This window comes from Pocillopora verrucosa, chromosome 8, assembly GCF_036669915.1.
Source record: "Pocillopora verrucosa isolate sample1 chromosome 8, ASM3666991v2, whole genome shotgun sequence".
Lineage (NCBI taxonomy): Eukaryota > Metazoa > Cnidaria > Anthozoa > Scleractinia > Pocilloporidae > Pocillopora > Pocillopora verrucosa.
In genome coordinates this window covers 17,170,385-17,194,300 of record NC_089319.1, presented here as the reverse complement: position 1 = coordinate 17,194,300, position 23,916 = coordinate 17,170,385, and the positions used below count along the sequence as shown (strand labels likewise).

The 23,916-nt window shown below is 37.9% G+C and overlaps 5 protein-coding genes across 7 annotated transcripts; 3 read left to right on the top strand and 2 right to left on the bottom strand.

Moving 5' to 3' along the window:
- The first annotated feature begins 27 nt into the window (after positions 1-27).
- Positions 28-1,068, top strand: LOC131776645 (histamine H2 receptor). The gene is given in 3 exon segments (XM_059092863.2): positions 28-496; positions 498-926; positions 928-1,068. Coding segments are annotated over 3 exon segments (975 nt in total). The 5' UTR covers positions 28-91.
- A 1,161-nt stretch (positions 1,069-2,229) lies between these two features.
- On the top strand, positions 2,230-14,377 carry LOC131776671 (histamine H2 receptor). Of its 3 annotated transcripts, XM_066171494.1 has the most exons (3): positions 6,659-6,683; positions 6,938-7,048; positions 11,923-14,377. In XM_066171494.1, exon 3 carries the CDS (start codon positions 12,108-12,110, stop codon positions 13,065-13,067), a length of 960 nt encoding a protein of 319 aa, XP_066027591.1. In that variant the 5' UTR covers positions 6,659-6,683; positions 6,938-7,048; positions 11,923-12,107; the 3' UTR covers positions 13,068-14,377. The 3 variants fall into 3 exon arrangements, with proteins under 3 accessions (XP_066027592.1, XP_066027591.1, XP_058948870.2); XM_066171495.1 differs by lacking the exons at positions 6,659-6,683; positions 6,938-7,048 and adding an exon at positions 2,230-2,299; XM_059092887.2 differs by lacking the exons at positions 6,659-6,683; positions 6,938-7,048 and adding an exon at positions 7,525-7,613.
- LOC131776707 (histamine H2 receptor-like) lies at positions 3,878-5,610 on the top strand. The gene has a single exon (XM_066171493.1). The coding sequence runs from the start codon at positions 4,035-4,037 to the stop codon at positions 5,118-5,120; it is 1,086 nt and encodes a 361-aa protein (XP_066027590.1). The 5' UTR covers positions 3,878-4,034; the 3' UTR covers positions 5,121-5,610.
- On the bottom strand, positions 7,791-9,051 carry LOC131776670 (5-hydroxytryptamine receptor 4). Its single transcript, XM_059092886.2, has one exon. The coding sequence runs from the start codon at positions 8,975-8,977 to the stop codon at positions 7,928-7,930; it is 1,050 nt and encodes a 349-aa protein (XP_058948869.2). The 5' UTR covers positions 8,978-9,051; the 3' UTR covers positions 7,791-7,927.
- A 2,694-nt stretch (positions 14,378-17,071) lies between the features above and the next one.
- Positions 17,072-19,485, bottom strand: LOC131776706 (5-hydroxytryptamine receptor 4). The gene has a single exon (XM_059092937.2). The coding sequence runs from the start codon at positions 18,927-18,929 to the stop codon at positions 17,940-17,942; it is 990 nt and encodes a 329-aa protein (XP_058948920.2). The 5' UTR covers positions 18,930-19,485; the 3' UTR covers positions 17,072-17,939.
- Between the last annotated feature and the right edge of the window lie 4,431 nt (positions 19,486-23,916).

The window sequence follows — 23,916 nt, the reverse complement described above, 5'->3', positions numbered from 1 at the left end:
ATACTTTAAAAGTTGATGTGATAGAACTCATTCAGTTCCTTTTCCTTGCAGTCAAGCGCAACTCTTAAATAGTTAAAATCGATTGTTAAAAATGGAGAACAGAACATTAGGACCAACAAAGAGTATTCCTCCGTGCAGTAAGAATTTAGAATTGGTGTTCTGGGTCCTCAATGGCACAGCAGGTGTGATTATACTAAGCGGGAACTTCATCACTATCCTTGTGCTTGTTACAAACAGAAGACTTCGACAAAACTACGTGAACATTTTTTTGGTGGACTTAGCAGTGGCAGATTTGATGATGGCGGTGTTTGTCATCCCCGGATACGCGGTCTTCTGCAATGGCTGCAATAAATACGCTTTATCAAAGCATTGTTGGATCCTGGCTGGAATTAAAGACGTCGCCTTCGGTAGTACGGTGTTTAATTTGGCTGCGATATCGTTCGACAGGTTCCTCGCCGTTCTATGGCCTTTACATTATTACAACTACATGACGACGGAAAAGAAGCGTCAGTCTTATTTTAACTGGGGTGTGGGTTTTCAGTATCTTTCTGGCCAGCTTACGACACGCGTGGCTTCATACGAAGCCCGAAAAAGAGGCGCAAAAAGTCGATAAAATTTACAACAGTACACTAATGTTCGCTTTCGCTTTGATGCCCGTTGTTGTCATTTCAGGGATGAATGTGAAAGTGATTCAAGAAATAAGAAGGCAAAATCGATTACAGCGAGGCAGGATCCATGTCCGACAAACAGAAACAGGAGAAACTAGAAATCGCTTGAAGAGGATGACAGCTGTCAAAGGAACAATTTCCTGTGTTCTAATTGTGTTTACGTTTCTAATCAGCTGGTTGCCACTGGCTTTCGTGAATTTTAGTTTTGTGTTTGGGAGGCCTGATTTAGTCAGTGGAAAATTAGAGAAGACTGCATGGTTTTTTCATTTTTGTACAATCATCTGCCAATCCTTTCATTTATTAATTTTTGAGATCCGATTTTAGACAAGCCAGCCGCTCCTTGATTTGTTGTCAACTTAAATTAACTCAAAGGTCCACCGCAATACGGCCACTTAAGTAACTACATAAAAAAAGCTAATGAGCTACTTTCGAAAGAAAGTGGAAAGGGCATATCTAAAATGAACTCGATAAATACTTAAGAGATTTTTTTCTTGGGGGGATGTCTTGCGTAAAGAAATTAAATATTCTATAGAATTCATAAATAAAGCATTTTTAGTATATCTCTTGATAAATCTATACTTCTTTATGAAAAAAGATCATTGGGGAAAGGATGTGAACACATCACAGAAAACAGCAAAAGCTACACTTGTAGTTATTTCCACTCATCATGATCAGAGGCACTTCTTTTTACGGATAAATGATAATCCAGTAACTGATTTATGATCGGTAAAACCTACGTTCACTTTACAACGGACGAATTTTATGTATGTGAAGGATGATAGAAATAAAAAGAAAAGAAACGTGAAATAAAAGATAGAATATTATTGCAGTCTATATCACCGGAATCGCTCGTTTATTTGTTTAACTATGGAAAACAGCTGACTCGTCCGAGGCTCTCTCTAATTTTTCACGCGCGGTCGCAGTTCGCGGAAGAGGACCCGGGCTGTCCCGACGAAAGGATGATGGGAAGGAGGAAAGGAGAGAGTTTCCCTTTTCCTATAATTTCCTTTCCTTTTTTACATAAACTGCAGTGTTTTAAAAGGATGCGCCCAGTCCTGAGAAAAGGCGTAACCGCACACTTGCAAAATTACGATAATTGTTTAGGAGTCTTTGATGTCGCCAATCAGTTGTTGACCTGTCACTCGTCTTACGCGGCCCTCTGTCAGGATGAGTAACAAAGTGTTTACAATTAATAAAGTCACTTTCCTTGTTCGTAAAGGTTTGTAGACAAAAAAAAAAAGACATAGTTGCTGGTAGATATTGAATTTCTCTCTTCTTGTTCAACTTAATATCGACTTGAACACTCGAAGAGATATTGCATATCTATTTGGATGAATATGGTTATTGGCACACCTTAATGCATAACTGACATTTTAAATAAGCGGGAGTGGTGTTGTCTCATCATTTTACAGCACTTGTTTAAGTGTTTTACCTTCAGATCATAACATCCTATCGGAAAACGCGAGTGACACAACATAGCTGTCATATGACTGGTCCATGCAGCGTAAGCACTTATCATGTTTAAAATGGACTTAATGCACTGTCAATCTGAAGATTAAAAGAAAACAGGAGGACTCTCAGTAAACGCCAACTTGACACATGATTCTGCCTGATAATCTTTAGCCTGAAAGGTAAGATAATTTTATTTAAGAACTTAGCGGGTACAGTTTTGTACTATCTGGCTTTGAAAGTAGAACTTTGTTTTCTTTTGGGGTGGGATGCATACTCCCCTATTGAGGAAAACGTCAGTAATTCGCAACAAAACTGAACCTATATATTATCGGATAAACGTCAAATGGGCAGTATGCGGGCTTGTATGTCTTGTCGGTTGATATTGAAGTAGATTTCTATGTGGTATTTTTATTCAAATATTACTCCAAGGAAAAATGAACAAGCCTTTTTTAATGATAAAGTCGTACGATTGTTTTTTCTACATTCACTAATCTCTTTAAAATTTTCTAAGGGAAAATCCCACTAATTCTTTAACTCGTCGTTAACTATAACAGAAAAAGAAAAAAAAAACTTGAACCAAGTCTTTTAAAAATCGAGGTTTGTTAAGCCACAACAGCATGTTTGAAAAAATAAGTCTATTAGTTGTATCGAATATCAGAAGCTAATTGAGTTTGAAGAAGGGAAATAAAATGATTTCTCTATTTATTTTCCACCAAGGTACGACAGAAGATCGCATTACTTTGAGAGCTGACAAACGGAAAGAATTTTCAATATTATGCTTTTCATCTTTTTTAGCTCAGCTATATGCAGTTTTTTCTTTTCGTTGTTTGTTATTTTGGCTGTACTCCTCCAGGCACTCATTTGTTATTGCAATTTTTACATGCAATATCTCGTATTCAAGCATCCGCTTCCCTGATGTCCATTAGATTTATCAGCGCCCGAAGAAGGGTTTTTACCGGACTCTATAAATCTTCTTTGTTTGAAAATTTCGCACAGAGCATTAAACAAACTGGACCTTTTATTTTAAGCCCCATGCACTCCTACCGTATTCTATGGATGGTTACTTAAAGGAGATGCTAGCTTCAGATTTTTAAAAGCAGTGATGCGTTTTGAGACGCTGGTTTTTATCGAGAAGCTGTATTTCTGAGAGCAAACTTTTAATTACGTAGGTCATACAAAGACCACATTTACATAAACAGATTACCGATGTTATGGGGTTAATGCACAAAGAGAAAGGGTGACTTTCGTAAACCCTTGTTCCTGTTTTCTGACTTCTCTGGATATAAAATCCTTGTTTTTAATATATCATAGAAGTATATTCCTTTTCTTTCAAGCGTTTCTGAGATTGCTCATCGAATTGCATTGAATTTTCAGCCGAGTCCGCGTGTGTACTTTTAAAGGTTGTGGTGACGGCGTATGGTCACTTCAAAGTCACTTAAAATGTTAATATCTTCATCGTGTTCAGTATTCATTGCCAGTCGTTGAGGTTTTTGCCATTTTTTCGATGCTCTTTGCTCCTTGTGTTCGATATCTTGGTGATTCCAGATTTGCTTCGGAGCTGACAATGAAAACAGCGACAAAAATGACAAATTTTACCCCTTTGCAAATTCAAATTCATATTGAGTGGACATACTCGTTCGTTTCCTATGACAACGCGCCTGACAAAATAGAATTTAAAAGGACAATGTCAAAGCGTATTTATATAGATATTGTAAGAGGGTTGACGTCTATGTGATAAATTTATGATCAAACTCCCGAGGAAGTGATATGTTATGGCGGAGTTCAAAAAGCGCACTTAATCTTTTTAAACCCTGTTTCTAAAGAGATCTTCGGCTTGATAAATCAAAGTTCTTCCCCATAGAACTTTCGCCACAAAGAGGAAGTGACATTGGTGTAAAAAAACAGGAAATCGAGATGGAACATGCCACCTGCAGCGAATCAATAGAAACACTGTTTTTCATTTTATTCGGAGTTCTAGGTGTGATAATCCTAACTGGAAATATTTTCGCTTGTGTGGTGTTCCTAACCACAGCCAAACTCCGTGGAAGTAACATGAACATTCTTCTTGTCAGTCTCGCCACTTGGGATATACTCATGTCCGTTTTCGTGGTTCCATTTTACGCTGTTTTCTGTGGTCTTGGATGCGAAAAAGCCCTGAAAAGCTATTGCTGGCTTATGCGAGGGGCAAAGGACTGCGTCAAGATAGGCACTACCCTTAACTTGTATGCTATTACGTACGATCGCTATGTTGCAGTATTGCAGCCACTTCGATATAAATCGAAGGTTACTTCGACAAGAGTAATTGGTATGCTAACTGTCGTTTGGTTATTACCACTGTTATTAGCCGGAATTCGGAACTCGTGGCAACACAGCTTTGACAAGCCCGAGGTTCGCTTTGCCAACAAAATCTACGATAGTGTGATCGTGTTAGGTCTCGTTGTTTTTCTAGTTGTTTTAATGTTGATAACAAACATCAAGATTATCAGAGCCATACGAAAGCAAGCCAAACGGGAAAGAAGAGACTTGCAAAATAAATCGCTGACTTCTCAACAACGAAAGGGTACAACTGCGTGTGTTATAGTAACTCTAGTTTTTATGGTTTGCTGGGTTCCACGCACTGTTTATAACTTCAGTTTTATCGTTGATCCTCCAGGGCTCGCGAGTCCTCTGTTCTTCAGAATTTGCTTCCTCTTTCTGTTTATTCAGTCGTCCCTTAATCCATTTATTTATTGGTTCTACAGAACAGAATTTCGGAAAGCCGCGTTTTCTTTGTTAAGATGGCGCCTTGTAACTAAAAGGGCGGAGTCGATGACGTCAACACCTCGGACCCAGTCTTTTCTTGCGGAAACTGCAAAAGTTGCAACTGTAGAGCTTATGCGTTTTAGGAAGAAGTCGGAAGAGCTCAGAATGGAACCGGAAAATTTCCTGACTCAACATAAAATTATACAATCTTTCCAAAATCTGGACCAAACTCTGAAAGTCAACGTTGCACTTGTATAAAACCCATGCGTTCTTGAGCTCCTGAAAGCAACGTCCAACAATGCTTCGAGGTCAAGAACTCCGAAATATTTTTGTAACATTCGTTAAATAGGCTCCTCATTCATATGAAATAGCTATTACGTAAGCCAAAGAAATGTTCTACGCCTACAACTTTTGTGAAATTTTGCCCAAGCCATTAATCATGGATTTTGTTCTCTGGACGCGAAAGATCTTTTGGAGAATTTTGCGATACTTACATACTTATGTGATGCTTCGTTTCCTCGATTTCACTGACCCTGTAACCCCTAGGAGTGACCAGCATCTAATTTCTCCTTACAATATCACCCGTGAATCACACAATAGGGTCACGAGAATAATGGAAATGATCACCAACTAAAAAAGCTCTTAGATGTTTAAAAACTTCTCCTTGTCAATATCTTATTAACTGTAAAGGGAACAGTAAGCTAAATTATTGATTTCCACCTGATTATGAATAAAGACAACGAATTTATATTGTAGAAGTCTTTTCGGGATGCTGAGACAAAACAAACTGATATTCAGTTTGATAAGGCCTTCTAAATTTTAACCACAAATTTGTATCTCATGTGCTTTGAAGCACTGCTAGCTTTATATTTTACGAAAGGTTTGTCGTATGATCTGACCGATTAACTCAAGCATTTCACTTTCAGCTCGAGTTTCATTTGAAACAAACAACTTACATGAAATGACTTAAAGAGCCAATAATGAAAATATAATAATAATCCGCGCAACATTTCAGCTGGCAATACCCAACCGTTACTGCTAAGATCATTCACATGATTCATTTATTAATCCGCAGTTCACATATATGATTTTCAAAAATTCAAACTCGGTCATTTGATACTTAAAACCAGGACACGTTTAGTTTTTCCTGTCGTTGATATGAAGCGAATACTCTTGATTCTCATCAGGTTAATGCTGTATTCAACTTGAAATTTGCATGTGGTTGGGTGGATGGAAATTGTTATCTGCGGCAATTTTGATTGGGTAGCCATTTTAATCAGTTGATGAAAGCTTGTCAAATAAAGTCATCCTTGGCACGGAGTGAGGTAAAAAAATTGAAATGAAAGTACCTCTGCTGTAATCGTCTTATATTTTTTGTTAATTATTTTTCCTGTTTTTCTTTTGTGACTTTTATGTCTTCTTTGCATCATTATTCAACAATAAAAACTTTTACATGACGTCAATCGCATGAGGTGAAAATTGGCATGCGCACTAGTCACACGGTGATTATTAGATATATATCTGAGTTAAAAGCAGGAAGCTCTGCGTGATCTGTTCTTGTTTGTTTTGTTTTGTTTTTTCCATTGCCAACATTAGATGTTTTTTTCTCCTTTTAATGATTTTTCCACTTGGGTGGAAAATCTTTACATACAAGCTGCGACAGGTGGAATGTCTTTAACTACCTAAGATAGTTGGATACAAAATATATCGAGACCACGATATTGAGAGCTTCAAGGACTTGATTTGGAGACCGTCTAACATGTTATCGCTGACATACAACGGAAAAAAATGGATCACTTATACAAAGGGACTAAAAACAGGGTAATCTTTATTTCCTGCCTTTCTTTATTATTTTAACATGTTTTAGTCTTAACAAATGGTTTCCATTTACGAACATTACGTTATGTCCGCTACATGCTGCGAAAATTGGCCTACACCCAAAGACTTTATTTTATTGGACATAACCTGCTGCGGGATTAACGTGATTGGCACACATTACTGTCACCGCATATCACATTGCCTGAATAATGTTGTTTTAAACAGCTTTGATCTAAAAAAAAAAACGTTTCGTTTAGTTTTTCGTCATTCTGAAAGTAATCGTACCTGAAACCTCGAGGACGACGTCACCTTGAAATATCATGAAGTAATTCCAGCCCTAAGAATAAGAAAGGACTCTACTCCATAAGGTATAAATATTCAATAGTAGGTTACAGTTTGCCTTTCGTCTTTCATTTATATATATCAACTTTCGTATTTAGTTTTCACGCAATGTAAATATTTACAGAAATATTTATGGAGTTTTGAGAGTAAAAAACCACCAAATTATGTTCCTCCGAAAGTAACGATAATTTTTTTCGGTTGTCACCAAATTCTTAAGCAACAGACTTAGATTTGGGCTTTTAAAACAAAGACCCTTTGAAAAATGCGATATTATGGTGGTATCACGCTTTTTAAATCGCAAAAAAACGTGAGAGGGATAAAGATATTGCAAGACTGAGTTCTTTCAAAGTACGGGCAACCACCGTAGAAACCTGAAACCTTGAAACCCCAAATTTAAAAAGGAGAAATCAACTCATTCAACAAAGACAGCAAATCTGTTTGTATTGGTGAATACTTAATGCATGCATTCATTTTCGTAAAGATTTTGCCAGCCTCACACAGCTTTAAATACGAGAGAAGAAAAAAAGGCAGGAAAAGACAGAGACAAAAAGGAAAAGCTTTTCATTAAGTATCAGCCCGAAGTACGGATAGGTAAGGCGTCTTATTCTAATGAATTAAGCGTCTCTTTACAGTATTTCAGCTTTTCTGTTTTCATGTTTCTTTTTACTCTAAACGATCAAATAGAGACGAATTGTCATCAGTTTCAACAGTATTTGTCATGATGTCAAGCAGTGAATGCAAATTAGCCTTTACTGAAAAGCCTTTTGCTCCAATTTAATAGAAACTGTATCCACAATCGTTTCCAGACTTTGTTTGCTAATACAATTCAGTCGAAGCAACACTTTTACGTGACATTTACTTATTTTGGCTGCTAACCCTTCGCCAAACATCCATGATCGCTGGAACTAATCCGTTGATGGGGTTAAATCCTGTATGTTTTGAGATCGGACGTGTTGTACTGAATCAACAGAAGGGTGAATTCTAAGATTTGTAGAGTTCCGCCTGCTTAAAAGCTTAAAAGCGGCTCTTCTGAACTCGGATCTATAAAATGAGTAAATAAATGGATTAGCGGAAGACTGTAGATAAAGAGAAAGGAAGGCCAGCCTTAGAAACAAAGGACTCGCTAATCCCGGTGGCTTGACGACATAACTAAGATTGTAAACAATTCTCGGAAGCCAACATAATACGAACATAAAGACAACTAAGACACAAGCTCTTGTTCCTTTTCTTCGTTTTCTTGTTTCATAAGTCGCTCTCCAGACTGCCCGTCTCCCTTGTTCGGTTCGTTCTCGTTCGTTTTGCGTTTTAATGGCCTTCATAATTTTCACATTAGCTACCATTAGTACAAGAATAGCGAAGATGACGAACACAATCACTAATATGGTGTCGTAAAGTTTGTTAGCGTAGCGCAATTCTTCGTTTATCTTGGAATGGTGCCAAGCGCTTCTTATTCCTGCCACGACGACGGGCGCCGTCCAAACTCCGGCCAAAATGACGATGACACGTTGCTTTGTCATTTTCGCGCCATAATGAAGTGGTCGAACCACCGCCAGATAACGATCGTACGTGATAGCACATATATTAAAAGTCGTTGCGAGAAGAACACAATCCTTTGCTTTCCTAAAAATCCAACAATATTCGGTTAAGGAATACTCGCAGCCATGGCTGCAATGTATAGCGTAAAATGGAACAACAAAAATCGCCATCAGTACATCCCAGAGCGATAAGCTTACAAGGAAGATATTCATGAAGATGTTTCGCAACCGTTTCGATACCAGCAGAACGATGCACGTGAAACTGTTCCCAATAAAAATAATGATTCCTACTGCAGAGTACAAGACCCAAAAAACCACTTCGACTTTTCTGTTGCAAGAACCATCTATGTGTAAGTTCACATCATCTGAATCGTCGCCAAATTCAGTGAGTTCTGCTAAGTTGCTCGTATTGATAGACATTTTGTACGTTTTAGATGCTTATTATTAGTAACCTTTCCTTCAGCAGTTTCAACAATTTCGATCTTGAACGAAACTGACCGTAACAGTCGTGGTAATTCACGATCTGCGGTTTTCGGTGAACAGCTTGACTCTAAAATATTTGTCCTAGATATTTTACTTATAATTGTAACCCAACATAATATCTGCAAAATGTCAGTTGTGATTGACACTATTTTGAGGATTTTCGAATACTTCCTCGTCAAAGTGTACTTATACGCCAAATGCTCGTGTTAAAACGTCGGGTATAAAGTACATTGCACACTAGTGGCTTCCTTTCACACATTTTGGATGACAAATCTTATTTGCACAGCCAAAGGTATTCAGGAATATTTACCAAGTTTGGGGAAATTTCGGTACGTGTTTCCATCAAAGACGTCACTCTCGTCATAGCTAAATTTACTGCAGAGTTCATATTTCTCTTAGTGAATGAAATCACTTTTAGAAATCGATGTTTGCTTGAAGCACCCATGAAGAGTTTTCGGAAACAGAGCAGTGTTCGAATTCATTTTCAAATAGATATGGTTATCAACAAAATGTATGGTGCATTGTGTTTTTCTTAATACCGCGTCCATGTTGACACTGCGCTTCATCGGTATTAAACGTCATTTCAAATTTTCAAAGATTCGAGCTAGGGAGGGTTGTAATTATTCTGCCAAGAAATGAAAATTGACTCGATTTGTCGGAAGTTAAAATCGAGAGTTACTGTAGCTTAAAGATATCGGAAACAAAATTGGTTCCAGTATGGAGTGGAGGAAAACCAAGGCAAGCAGCCACGCTTGATTCGAGTTGACATCTCAAGAAACCGTGGGTTCGTAAAGGCGGGAATGAGGAGAAACTTTTTAGCTTCACTTAGATCGCATTTGTTCCCTATGGGCGAGGCATAATTTGCCTCCCAGGGTAAGATTTTGACCACTTAAGCTGTTGACCAATCGAAAAGAAAATGCCATTGAAACGATTTAAGATGCTATTTAGAGCAAACCAAATAGATAATCAGATTAAATTCATTTTCGCATGTTAATTTCTGACGCAAACAGTCACATGACCCCCCCCACGTGACCCACCTTAACACCATTCTTCCTAAATGATAGCTTTGATTTAAAATGGGGAAAACGATTCCATATATGGATCGCTTACAAATTTGTCATTTTTTTAAGAATTTTGAATGATTGCTGTTTTGTTTGAGTTGTTTATGTAAAATTTTATGAAAATTAAACAACCCCCAAAGCGAGTTGCGCCGTTCCGCTTTTGATCATCGGTGGTAGAAGACTCAAAATGATTCTTTTTTTTTCTCTAATTTTTATCTGGTGCATGTTAGCAACTCAGCATCTCGAGAAGGAAGTGAAAAATCGAAATATCAACGTCCCATTTAAAATAGCATCTATCCCACACGAGTAAATAAAGATCATTATTTCACCTCCGTCGACTGAGATCAAATCGTTGACGTCATAAGGGGGCTATTATCGTCATTAGGTATTTTCCATTTGTATTTTCCTATCAACAATCTACTGATATGTTTACGAACACTTGAGTCAAATTGGAATTTTCCCATTATCAACACGATACCCTCTCAAATCCTACGAACAATTTCGTTAGCATCTCAATGAGCAAAAATCGTCACTTTTTTTGTTTTTTCTGTCTTTTCCATGAACGCCTAAACACCCACATAGATTTCAAGGTAAACATCTCTGTATGTTAATGCTTAAAACATCCAGATATCACGACCATATCAGGTAAATTCTAAAATTAGATTTTTTCTTCCTGTGAGTAAATCTTTATCTGACTCGACTCATAGCCACGAAAGTAAACCCTTCCATTCGTCTTCTATCCGAAGACGATCGAATTACTACCCCAGTTTCGTGTTGCATCCAGTGGTCATGATACGGAGGAAAGCAACTGAGTAAACTTTGTGGAGACTTGGGTAAAGATCCCTTGTCAAATCTTCGACAGTTTGTTTAATTTTTCTCAAATGATAAAATTTCGGCACGCATTGATAAAGATAGGAATCACGTCACCGACCTTTTAGTATTTTGATCACAGTGCCTAAAGTCACAAAACACAAACTTTATTAAACAATTCCTTCTCAGGTTTTGTTTTGCATGATAGATTTAGTGCGTTCTGTGAGTTCCAAGCGTAAGCTTGGAGCTCTTGTGACGGAAAAACTTGCACTTGAATTATTTGACGTCAAAATATCATGATAAGCATTTTATTTTATTTATTTTACACAGAAAAATGGAAAAATGTATATTATTTTTGTGTCACCCTTTGAGGTCATTTTGTCGCAAAAACAACAACGCTTTCTGACGCGTTTTACAAAAAATTTGATTAGATTTAATTCTTTTATTAAATGACGCGTCACGAATCAAACGGGTAAATTTTCCTTCGTCGAAAATTTAAGTGTGCAATATAAATTTCTGTTATTGAATTAAGTTCAGTAAAAGAAATTGAAAGAAGAAAAGCAAGGAAGAAGATTGATCTAGACTTTAGCCGAAACAAAATCTCGAATGAATACTATTCCTTGGTTTTTGAATGAAACTGTGGAAATCAATTGCGCCCCGGTGGAAACTAACAACAATCTGAATGCCAATTTTTATGTAAAATTTTTCGCAAGGAGCCTTATAGGTTGACATATTTATTGAACATGGGCTGAAAACACAAACAACTTCCTGAGGCACGCAAGCAATAACCCAGCAGTCTTCTGGAAACAAGATTAAATTTCACTCAGAACAAAAGCACTAGTTTTTGGGCGTTTTATAATCCACTCATTACAGAAGAAACACTAGGCTCTTTGATTGCGGAACAAAGTGCACGAGACAAAAGTAAAGATTTCAATGTCCACGGGAAATGCTGTTATCTATTTACGAATCTCGAAATAGGTAAGTCATCTACATATGAATGTATTTTGACAGGTTGTTGGCTATTAAGGAAATAATGTGATGAATTCGCTAACGTCAAAGAAGAGCACACCTGGTGGTCATACAGGAAAAAAATAAAAGAGGACCACATCGCCTTTAGCACCATTGTTACAAAGAAAACCTATCGATATCACGGAATCCTTACTGCGAGTAATTCACTTGCGGGAGAAGATCTCGGCATGGAGGGAATTTCAACGAATATCTCCTCCTTGCTTGGCAATCCCAATCACACTACGACAGAAACCTGTGATGAAACTTTACAGAAGATTTTTTGGGTCGTAAATGGCGTCTTGGCTTTGATCATTTTTGCGGGAAACACTCTAACTTGTGTGATCTTTCTGTCCACTACGATTCTTCGACAACAGATCATGAACATCTTCCTTGTCAGCTTAGCAGTTAGTGATATTCTCATGGCCATTATGGTCGTCCCAGGTTACACCGCATTCTGCGCGGGCTGTAAGTACCTCTCCACGGACACTTGCTGGATTCTAGCGCAGACCAAAGACATCGTGTTCAGTTCGTCCTTTTTCAGCCTATTAGCCATCACGTACGATAGATATTTGGCGGTGTTACGCCCTTTGCAGTACAGCAGCAAAATGACTAGAACCAAAGTCACTTGTATGGTGATAGCCATTTGGGTTATTCCTGCTCTCGTTGCCACCGCAAGAAATATATGGTGGCAGACGCAAGAGGAAGAAAAAGCTAAGGTTATTAATCAGGTTTATAACGTAATACTAGTTTTTCTCCTCGTTGTGTTACCAGCTATTATAATGACCGTTGTCAACTCGATGATTATTCGCGCCATTCGGACGCAGCGAAGGAAAACGATTCCCATGAGAGACTCATTAAGCTCCTCGACCGAATTTTCATGTGAGGAAATACGCGCTGCAAGTGTTAGAAAACGAAAAGGAACCAGTGCATGTGCTGCAGTTGTTTTAGTGTTTGTGTTGTCATGGGTTCCCCGCTCAATCTACAACTTCGCTTTTGTGGTTGGTCGTGCTGATCTGGTTACTCCCCTTCTGGTAAAACTGTCCATGTTTTTTCTTCTTTTGCAGTCATGCGTGAATCCTTTCATTTACTCATTTTACAGGACGGATTTTCGGCAGGCCGCTAAACGACTGTTTAAATTTGGCCATTAAGGAAAAGGCCGCATACGTGTAATCTATCTCAAGAGACCGTTCAACTTGTGGGTGGCCATGTTTTTTTTTGCCTCTTTTTAAATTTCTTTTTCATTTTTCTGATCAAAGAAAACAAGCTGTTCATTTCGATTTCAGCTGCTTGTGTTTTCTCAGTTGCAGAACCAAATAAAGAGAGTTCTGACCGAGCATATTTGGGATGTGGGGAAAAGTTAACGATCTACTCCTTGTTATAGATTGACTTGTTAATAAGTCTATAATCTTTTTCGCAGATTTATTATAAACTTAGAACATTATTTACATAAACGACTCAAATTTCCGCCGATTGCATGGCTATATTTGTAATGTCTTAACAATCAGATGTAGAGAGCGATAGTATTAGATACGAAATTTGTTTATTAAGCACCGAATTGCACAGTTTTGATCAAGCAGTAAGCTGTTTGGTTGCCCTTTGGGTTGCTGCTGAAGCGTTAGAGACGTAAAAAAATTTGCGCTGAAGGAGCTGACAATCTTTGACTTTTCTTTGAGTCATTGAAATCTGTTGGGAATGAAGAAAACTTATTGAGGGTACAAGAACACCAAAGATCGAGGGTTACGGATGAAGAAGATTAAGGCTTCCTAAAAATGCTCATCCTGAATCTTTCCATGATGCACGATCCGTGACGTAGCTTCTTTAACGACCCTTTCAGCACTCGAAGTGATCAGCTTTAAATTCTCCATCATTGGCTTTCTTGTTCCTCCTTACGATCGATGCTTAGTCATTTTCAATTGAGTGTGGAAACTAATCCGGTATCGCATTGGTTTTGCTTCACTTTGCTCTGTGATTGGCCCAATAAACTCGCGCCACCCTCTCAGTTAACCAATCAGATGCAAAACTAAACCCAATCACGACCCCGTTTTCCCGCGCTTCTAGCAGCTTTGAGTTCTCATTGGCGCTTGAGATTATTTGCCTTTTTTCTGATTGGTTGTTGTGATTACCTTAGTTTTGGTTTTACGACACTCAATCGAACAACGCTCTATACCAGCATGCGATAATTCCTTTAGGCTGAATGTTCCACGGTTGAAAGCGATTTTTCACGTAGTAAAAACGTTGCTAAATATCTTGACGTAGCTAGAGGAAAACTAGACTTCTTAGTTTTTTAGCATTGAATTAAACTCGGTAAATGAAGCCTGGATATGAAACTCTTTGTAATTTCAATTAAGGAAATACTTATTGACTCGGTTTCAATACCGACTTGCGTTCATTAACATCAAAAAACTGTCGTATTCATCGTTTATGTAAAGGGAAGTGAAAGAAATATCTATTAAACATGAATTCTTGAACAGTTGTCCTGATAAATTCCACTTTGATAAGCTGCTTACCGACGTTTGTCGGCTACGTTTTGCCAAATATTTCATTCAGACAATTGTAGTGCAAGTGTACGTTAGCTCAAGAAGCCCTTAGAGGTCACGAAATATGTAAGAAGGCTTGAAAACTGCATAGTAACATGGAAAAAAGGAAAAATCTTGAAAGCACTCTATCACCACCAACGACAGCAACAACACTTCATTTGGACACCTAACGTGTTGTAGCTGTACAAGGTCGTTCAAAATACGTACGTGTAACACAATACACAATAAACATATCTTTGCATTCTTAAAACTGAGGAACCGTTGGGACTTAGTAAAGGGTGACTGCAACTGCTTAACCCTTTAACTCTCGTGAGTGACCGAGTCTGAATTTCTCCTAACTATAGCTATACAATATCATGCAGACAAGTGATGAGAATAAAGAAAAATACCAATTATGGGACTACTAGTTGATCCAATACAAAATTCTCCAAACTAACATAATGAGAATCATTTGGCAGACATTAAGGAGAATTACTAATCAGATCTTGGGAGTTGAAGGGTTAAAAGAGGTGAAAATTACAGTGATTAAGAGGAAACAATTTCGGAACTTTGACAACTGATCGTTCGGGGGGGGGTTCTTTAATTTTCCGCGAAAACACGCTGACGTTCGCATTAACTTTCCACGCTTTTCGCCATTATTGAAACACCGTTCGTGCGGCCTGCATGTGACGTAAACAATAGAGGACCACAGCTCTCTTGCGATTGGCTATTATGTTAAACACCCGCGAAAAACCCTGTAGGAGGTGCTTCTAAAAATAAAAAGATACGGGACAGGGTTGACTCAGAGGGTAAGTACGGAAGATGGAAGCTCCGAGTGATGGGCTCCTAGTACCGCTTTACGCAAGTTCGACTGTATTTCTTTAATAAAATAACTTTCAATTTTCGATGGGTTTTGCTGGTTCAATAAACGATAGGCTTTTGACCAATCAAGAGGCTCGTAGCATCTCAGTTACTATGTAATCTAAGACAACCATCTGAATCTCTTTTGTATCCCTTCCTCTATTCCAATCCCATGAATAATCTTCAATAAAGCAAACATCCGAGGAACGGATCTATGGGCAGATTGCTTCCGATAAAATCTGAAGACAACACCGTAGAACGTTCAGAGAGAGTTCCCAATCATAGAAAAACCCACGCATGTCAGCAGGGTTTGGTGAACACCAAAAGCTTTATAATTAAGTAAATTAACGCTGTTTTTGCAGTGCTGCTATATCACCAAGTTGGATTGAACAGATAGCCTCGATGACTTTCACCAACGAAGACTGTCGAAGATTTCCGAAGAATTTCCGAGGGTGACGCGGGTTCTTCTAAATAAAAAAATACCCAGTGCCTGTGAAAACGATATCTCAACATTAAAAGAACTAAATTAAAACTGACGATTGAAACGACAATAAATATCGGGTGTTATGGCAGTAATGATGGTCTGGGTTTTTTTTTATAATTGATTGGCCAAAATGAATTAAACCGAGATAAGTGTTTACACATGCTAATCTTATCGTGTATTTGCATACGTCAATTTGAGAACTAAGAAAATTAAAAAGTAAAAAGCCATCTATTTCTTGAACTTTTATTTTTTCCGCGGAAGAAATATTTACCCATCACGAGAAATTTCATTAAGAGAGTCGAGCGGCAACACCTTTATACATCAAAAACAAGAGGCCGAGTGAAAGTCGGTTGTTGGCGGTCTACCGACGCCTGTAAGACTTTTCATCGCCTGTGATCAGCTTGCGTGTAGGCTCTCGTGTCGTTTGGGTTTCATTTCGTGGCACAGCAGCCTATAACACTATCGGCAGCCGCTTATGGAAGAAGTTATTGAACCCCTGAAAAAATAAGCGTGTTTTTCTTCCTAAATTGTTTTGAAAGTGTCTTGAATGTATTTAGAGCGGTCGTGTTTTGTGTATTCATGTGTATTCATGTTGAAGTCGACAAAGATGTTTGCCAATTAGTGTCTGTGTATTAAATCAAAGCGGTTGTCTCATGCATTTAACCCTTTAACTCCCAAGATCTGATTGTTAATTCTCCCCTCTAGCTACTACACATTCCCTTATAAATTTGTTATGAGAACTTGGTGCTAGATCAAGATAGCAGCTTCTACCTGATAAGTTTGAATATTCTTATTACCTGTTTGCTGAAGAATGTACGGATATTGTAGGGAGAAGTTTTATGTTAATCACTTTTGGGACTTAAAGGGTTAAGGGTATTTGGTATTATCACAAGGCAACTGACTTGATAACGTAAATTGGCCATTGTATAGAGTTTCAGCTTTGAAACTCTTTACGGTGGCCAATGTACGTTATCAACTCAGTTGCCTTGTGATAATACCAAATAACTCTGTTAAACTCTCTCAACGACGCAGCGCCATAGTTTTGTTTTTGAAACTCACCCCCTTCGTTCTATTATGTATTTAAGTTGGAAAAGACAATAGAGGTCGCCAAATCTTAAGGATCATGCATTTTTCGAGAGAATATCTCGACTTCAAGCCGCGATGTCACCCAAACAAATAGGCCATTTTAATTATATTAAAATTCGCCAAGGAATACAAATTTTTCAAATGGCAGATAAAATTGTCAGCAGTGGGTGATACGTTAGTTTGGCTTTTATTTACGTATATTTGCTCACAAATTGACAGTTCGCGTATGCTGTACGAAGTAGGCAATTTCTACGTCAGCGAATCAAGCAATTATTTTGCGTAAAAGGATTGTCTGAGGATTTTGAACAAATCTGAAATCAAATTGGAATGGATTCCTTCTTTCTACTCAGGGGCAAAGACAAAGCTTTAACAGAAAATATAACCTGTTTCATCTCCAGAATTAAATCTTATTAGGTTGCTGTTATTTATGTCCACATTTTCGAAAGCTTTACCTTCCTTCAAACAAATTACGAATTTCGCTGCGTGTCAATTGATTTAATTGTCTTTCGAAATTTTTTGAGACAAACACGGATGCAAATATATAAACACACGATCTCTTTCAAAGAATCTGTTCAGGTCAGTTCTAGCTATTTTATTATCACTGGCGCTTGATGCTCAAGTGAGATTTTTAATGTTGAAGGATTGGTGCATTTTTTAAAAGAAGATTTGTTCCGAAAATTGGATATCAAATGAAAGATGACTATAGGACTGGACCACCTGGTCAGCGTTCTGGCAATAGTTCACTTGCTATCGAATCATTAACAACAAGATTATTCGTCAGTTAAAACTAGGCTTAAGTTATTAAATGAAATCAAGCTTTGAGCAGTCATCGCGTTGGTACTTCTTATTTCAAAACAGGCCTCTTCATTCCTAAAATGATAAAACTTTTAGTCAAGCATTTCTCAAATTGTATTATGAAAACTGTTCACTTTGGAAAAACAGATTATGTCATCGATAGCGTGTATATCAAACGAGACATCTCGTCGCAAAAACATAGCTGTTGGCCTTTTTCTAATTGCATTATGCATAACAAATGAAATAAAACAGACACTATTGACAACATGAGTTTCCAATCAGAGATAAGAATTATTTTTCTGTTGCTTTGGGCCGAGATAAAATCTTGTGATAATGTCCCTTGAAGCTTTTCTGAATTGTGCTCTATACACAGTGTAAATAAATGGATTGAAAGACGATTGTATAAATAGGAAAATAAAACAAATTCTGAAAAATAAGGGACTTGATAAGAGAGGATCTGGAGAATCCACAATATAGCTAAAATTATGCACAGTTTTTGGCAACCAACATATTACAAATGTCATCACAACAATAACACATGATGTTGTTCCCTTTCTTAAACGGGAAATTTCTCTCAGGTCTTTTTTTTGTTGATCTGGTGAATGCAAAGCACCACAAATCTTAGCAGCTTGTTCGTGTTTGTGAATATTACGAATTATCTGAATGTTAACAGTCACAATTCCAATCTGAAACAGAAGCACTGGGATTATAACGACAAATGTGTCATACAACTTGACTTTAAGGTGACGCTGTGCGTTGTCGTCAGTTCTTTGATTCCATGCGTTGCGTGTTGCAGCTACCACGGCGGGAATCAACCACACGGCTGTTAAAATGACCCCTACTCTAAGTCTTGTCATTTTGGCACCGTATTGCAACGGACGGAGAATAGCGAGAAAACGATCGTAAGTAATTGCGCAAATGTTGAGCGTGGTTGCCGCCAGTACGAAGTCTCGAGCCTTTCTTAAAAGCCAACAGTAAGAGGTCAGCGAATGAGGACAGTCTCGGAAACAGTGAACTGTGTAAAAGGGAATAACAAAAGCAGCCATTAGGATGTCCGAGGCTGACAAGCTTAACAGAAACATATTCATGAAACTATGGCGAAGTTTCCTGGACGCTAAGAAAACCACGCAGACGAAACTGTTCCCAAAAAACATGACAATCCCTACAACTGCGTAGAGGACCAAAAAAATCGCCTCCTGTGTTTTGTTGCAGTTATACTCGATGCCGCTCGTAAAAGATTCGCTGCTGTTCTGGTTCAACGAAGCCATATTAATGTTTACATATGTTTCTTGGAAGTCCACTCCAGTGCGACGGCCATGAATAGAAACGCTGAATTCACTGATTTGTCTCAGCTGCGGCACGACAAGACTGAAAAACCATCTCCCCGCCAGTGGTGGTTATACTCCGTGTTGAAGTTGGGCACGAGTGATAACGCATGTTGGAGTTGTAATCTTCCAGAAATATCCGGCGCAAACTGGCTAGTCTTCACAAAGCTAATTAGCAGCCTAGTGACAATGTAAATAATAGGTAGGTGTCTACGCCAATGATATGATAGACATCTGGTATTAATGTTTGCTCACTCAGCTGTGACGATTGTCGTTCCGGTTTAGATCTTGAATAAAGCTTCGTAATACTACTCCTCTTTACATAGACAACTGAAAGTTATGGCCATAATCCTTGACGAACGAGTGGATTTTTCGAAGTTAAATTATGAGCGGTCTTTCACCTCAGACATCGCCTTGTTTGTTATAACAGATCGTATGACCTAAGTGCTGTATGGTGCCATTTGGCGTTGAATGATGCGTACGCTAAGTTTCAGTTATGTTTTAATAAAAGCACACAAATTTACAAAGATACGCCATTAATTATTGAAGGCGACAGTTTTTGTCAATACTCTAAATTGAAAATACATTTTAGAAGGTCGAAAGTGTTTCAACATTATCTCCCCCTTCTTAAATTTTGATTGGGCTAAAAAAAGCCAAATGAATTAAGAGGTAAGTTTCGAAAGAAACTGATGCTGCGTTGGTGGGAGTGTGCAACAGGGTAATTTAATATTATCAATGGGTTGATAACGTAAATTATTGGTCACCGAAGCTGACGTTTCGAGCGTTAGCCCTTCGCCGGAGCCAAGGGCAAATTTACCGCGTTATCAACTCAGTTGATAACCCTAAATTACCCTAAAAATAGCTAGGTCCTTTTTCTTTTCACAATTTGGTTAAAAATGAGTTAAGTACACACATGTTCTGAAAGATAGATAATACAGCCGACTCCCGTTATTGCGGACACCCTCTTGGAGAGATTTTGTGTTCATAATAGCGAGAGTACGTAATAGTGGGGTACGAGACAAAAAAATTGTTTTGTCTGTAAACATATCAAATAATAGGCAGCTACGCAAACATAAAGTTTCTAACGTAGCCTCAAGAACCGGAAAAAGATCCGGCCGCCTGCAGGAAAAACTAATTTTCGCACCCAATTGAAGAATGGTTTCTTTATTTTCATTTATCGTAATGTCGCTTTATATCATGCGAGTAGGAATTTTGGACGAAGTGTCTGGTACAAGGAGAGAAAAAGACAAGTGAAATGTCGTGCTGGGGACATGAAAGTGTCCGCATTTCCGTAATATTGAGAGACTGTAATGATCTTGATCCACCACTGTGATACAGGAAAATTTTCAAGATATATTATAATCTGTCATGATATTTTTAACTGAAGCGCAGGAACGATGACTGTCAAGACAGAAGTACTTGTCGAAACTACTATACCAACTTGAAAACGATAAAAGTCTGCGAATTGATCCATTTGTAGAGCTTCTCGTATGTAGTAAACCTAGAAATGGAAAACTCGCTGAAATGGGTTCTTTTAACGTAATAAGCGGTCAGATAACTAGAAATGCACTGTTAGAGGGAGGTGAGGTACTTTTATTGAGAATTTGACTGTAATTTTTTAATTCCTAAGATCCGTCGTAAACATTCTCATACAAACTCTTATAATTTCGCCACAATTCTTACATGTTTCGCAAGATGCTCATCTCACAGCTGGAGCTTGGGCCGCCTGTTGTTGAAAAAAAAGGGAAATACAAGTTGTTTAAATAGAACGTGGTAACAAGAGAATGTGATTTACATCGTATTAATTGATTTGGAGAACAGAAATCACCGCTAAAAAACCGTGGGGTTCCCTTCAAACGCCTTCCAGTGTTGTGTAAACATTACACAACGTGGGAGAAAATGCCAGTAAAATTATGCTAGGAAAAAGAGCTTTGTTTTTTATGGTCAACTGTTTCTTTAACAACTTAGCTATCCTCTTGAGAATGAAGTTGAAACAGGAAATTGAATTCACAAGTTCCTAGATCAACTATAAATAGAAAAACTTCTGTTCTGTTTTATTCAGAAGATTAATTCAGGACACCTTGAATAGTGCCATAAATAAAGATAATATATTCTGCTCTCGTGAGTCGTTAATAGTAGTTATTCTGAGCTTCCTCGATTATAAAAGATCAAGAGAGACAAAGAGAGGTCACTGCTGACAAGATTGCTATTTCAGCCAATTTAAACACGTCTTATTAGCGCAAAATTGCTGATAGTAAGGCCAAGTTATTTTTTCCTCAAGATTTTTAAGAGCCACTGACCATAAATATCGAGAATCCGCCGACAATCGCAAAACTTCGTGATTCACTTTACTTTTCCTAAAGGACTCTTTTAATGAACTCATTCCAAAGAGTATATAAAAAAAAGTGCTATCGCGCTGTAATTACATCGAAAAATCGAAGCGTTAAAAATAAACCTAGATGACCGTTGTAGAACAATGAAAAATTATGCAACTCTAGTGACTTCATATGCCACAAAGCGATGCGATCTCCCTTTTAAATTTTGTGTGCAAGCAGATAACCCTTTTATCGTTTTGATAATATAAATTTCTTTCTCAGTAAAACAAAACTAATTTGTGTTTGTCGATGGGTATCATAATGATCAAGAAAGTGAGGCAATCAGCCAAAGATGTTTTAAATCTTGATGGGCGACAGCTGGGGAAGATTAGTAACAGTTTTAGCCGCAAATACGTGCTGTGACAGCTTCAAAAGCCACTTTTGTTAAGAATGCTCAGCAAATAGAACGACAGGGCACACATTAATGATGGTAAAAACTTCACTGTTATAAACAAGTTGTTTTTCTCGACGCTAAGACCATTGCACCGATTTCTTTACCGTTTGCACGACGATAATAATAAAAAAAGACATCATTAAAATTTGAGAGATTCGAAGTTGTTTTATCAAGTTGTTCGTATCATTGTGAGTCAGTTTGGGTAAATTATGCATTCAAATTAAAAATTTGACGGATCGAAGCTAAATTTGGCTTAATTTTCATATTAATAGGATGTTGCAGCTGAGCGATGATGTTTTGTTTACCTATTACGGTGTAAAAATTGACAGTTTCCTTGGAGTCCGTTTCATACGAGTCTTTGAAGACTTCCTTTTTCATTTTTCAGAGATACCAATCAATGACAGCAAACAATCAATCATTGCGGAATGCATTGTATCTTATTTCTGAAAATGCTTTGAAACCTCCTACATATTAAAAGTTTTGTTGGCGTCAGTGGTATGGTTTAATTGAGTCCGTTAATTCAAGGCTGACCCACTGGATATACACCTTCCCGCTACTTTGGATCAAGCTGAATCATCCCTAGTTTCTTAATGACACAAACGGCCGCGTAAACGCTTTTTCCCCAGAGTGCACTCCTGCGCCGCGAGCATTTCGTCGAAGACAGTGGATGAAACCTATCCTCCACAAAGGATCAACAGCTCCTAATTCAAGCAATTTAAGCTATCCAAAGGCGAGAATAAAAACTATGTTCTCCTGACTGCTTTACCTCAGAAATTGCGATTACCTCCCCTCGTGTTTGATTTTGCAACACATTTGGAAAACGCTAAAAGTTTAAGTTTTCATTTCTTGCAATAAGAGCTAAAATCACTCAAGAAATTAAAATAGCTCGAAACTTAGCATTAAAGAGTTGCTCGTGAATATGGGCGAAATTTAAGGACATCCATAAGTCTAGCGGAACAAAAAACGTGGTTCATTTGGCGTCTTACCGAACGAAACGTTGTCAAATAACAGGATATGCGTTAAGGAGGTTGATAAACATTAAAGAGATTTGCATTCGTTGACTCTTTCATGCTTAACATGTGCTCTAAACCTACATTTTGTACAAAAATTACTCAGAAATACCAAAATTTTTAAAATCTTTACAAGAATTGCAAAAAGTTGCCTCAAATGCCAAAAGCTGCTCAAAAGTTGCCAAGTACAATCGAGACAGGCCTTTATGTAGCATGTCATGTTTTTATTTTTTCTCCGAAGGCAGGTGCCACAACCGTCATATAACATAAATATTTAATTTTTTAAAAAATTTTACTAAGCTAGCTACAAAGCTGCCCTAGAATGTCGATATTTATTCACAATAAAGCATCTCTGAACAACTGGCTAAAATAAATAAATGTTTCCTTGACAACGTGACGTCAAGGATGATTATTATACAGAAAATAAAGTATTGTCCAGACGAAAATATGGAATTAAGTAATTGGACTAATGTGTACTCTAATTTCTATGAATAATAATTACTATGGTTTTCCAGAGTCGCGCAAGTTTCTGAGTAGTTTTCCATTCGAAAACGAAAGAAGGGCACTCTATATATATCTATATATATATAGAAGGGTAACCTATGTGTAGATATACATCACGAGGTAAAAGGTGCTTGTTAAACTCGACTAGAAAGCAATGAAGCTACAAAAGATTTTGTTATTGTGCGTTTTGATTCTCGCATTCATCGAGATGGATTTTTCAGAAGCCGCTCGAGGAGGGCGCAGTGGAAGTCGCGGTAGCAGCAGTTCACGATCGCGCAGTACTTCAAGAAATAGTGGATCTAGTAGATCTAGGTCGTCAGGGGGAAGTAACACCGTTTACAAAACCACCAAATACGCACCGATCCCAGCTACGAGTAAGCGTTCGCCGGTCATTGTAACTCAAACAACAAAGGGCTTGCGCACAAACACTTTTACGAAGGTTTTCTTCGGCTATATGGTGGTTCGCTACACTTTAGGCAATGCCAAAGTTTACCGGTACGGGTATCCCATGTACCGAAGCTACGTCATCATTCCCAAAGACCGAGCTGTGAGGCTTACCTCTGAAGAAAGCAAACTCATGGATGCGGATGGCAACTTGTGTGTGAACGAAACGAAGAAAGGGAAGATGCAAAATCTACGAGAGGGAA

Bases quoted from the DNA above. Each gene is read 5' to 3' on its own strand.
- LOC131776707 (XM_066171493.1), top strand. From the start codon at position 4,035: ATGGAACATGCCACCTGCAGCGAATCAATAGAAACACTGTTTTTCATT.
- LOC131776706 (XM_059092937.2), bottom strand. From the start codon at position 18,929: ATGGCTTCGTTGAACCAGAACAGCAGCGAATCTTTTACGAGCGGCATC.
- LOC131776670 (XM_059092886.2), bottom strand. From the start codon at position 8,977: ATGTCTATCAATACGAGCAACTTAGCAGAACTCACTGAATTTGGCGAC.
- LOC131776671 (XM_066171495.1), top strand. From the start codon at position 12,108: ATGGAGGGAATTTCAACGAATATCTCCTCCTTGCTTGGCAATCCCAAT.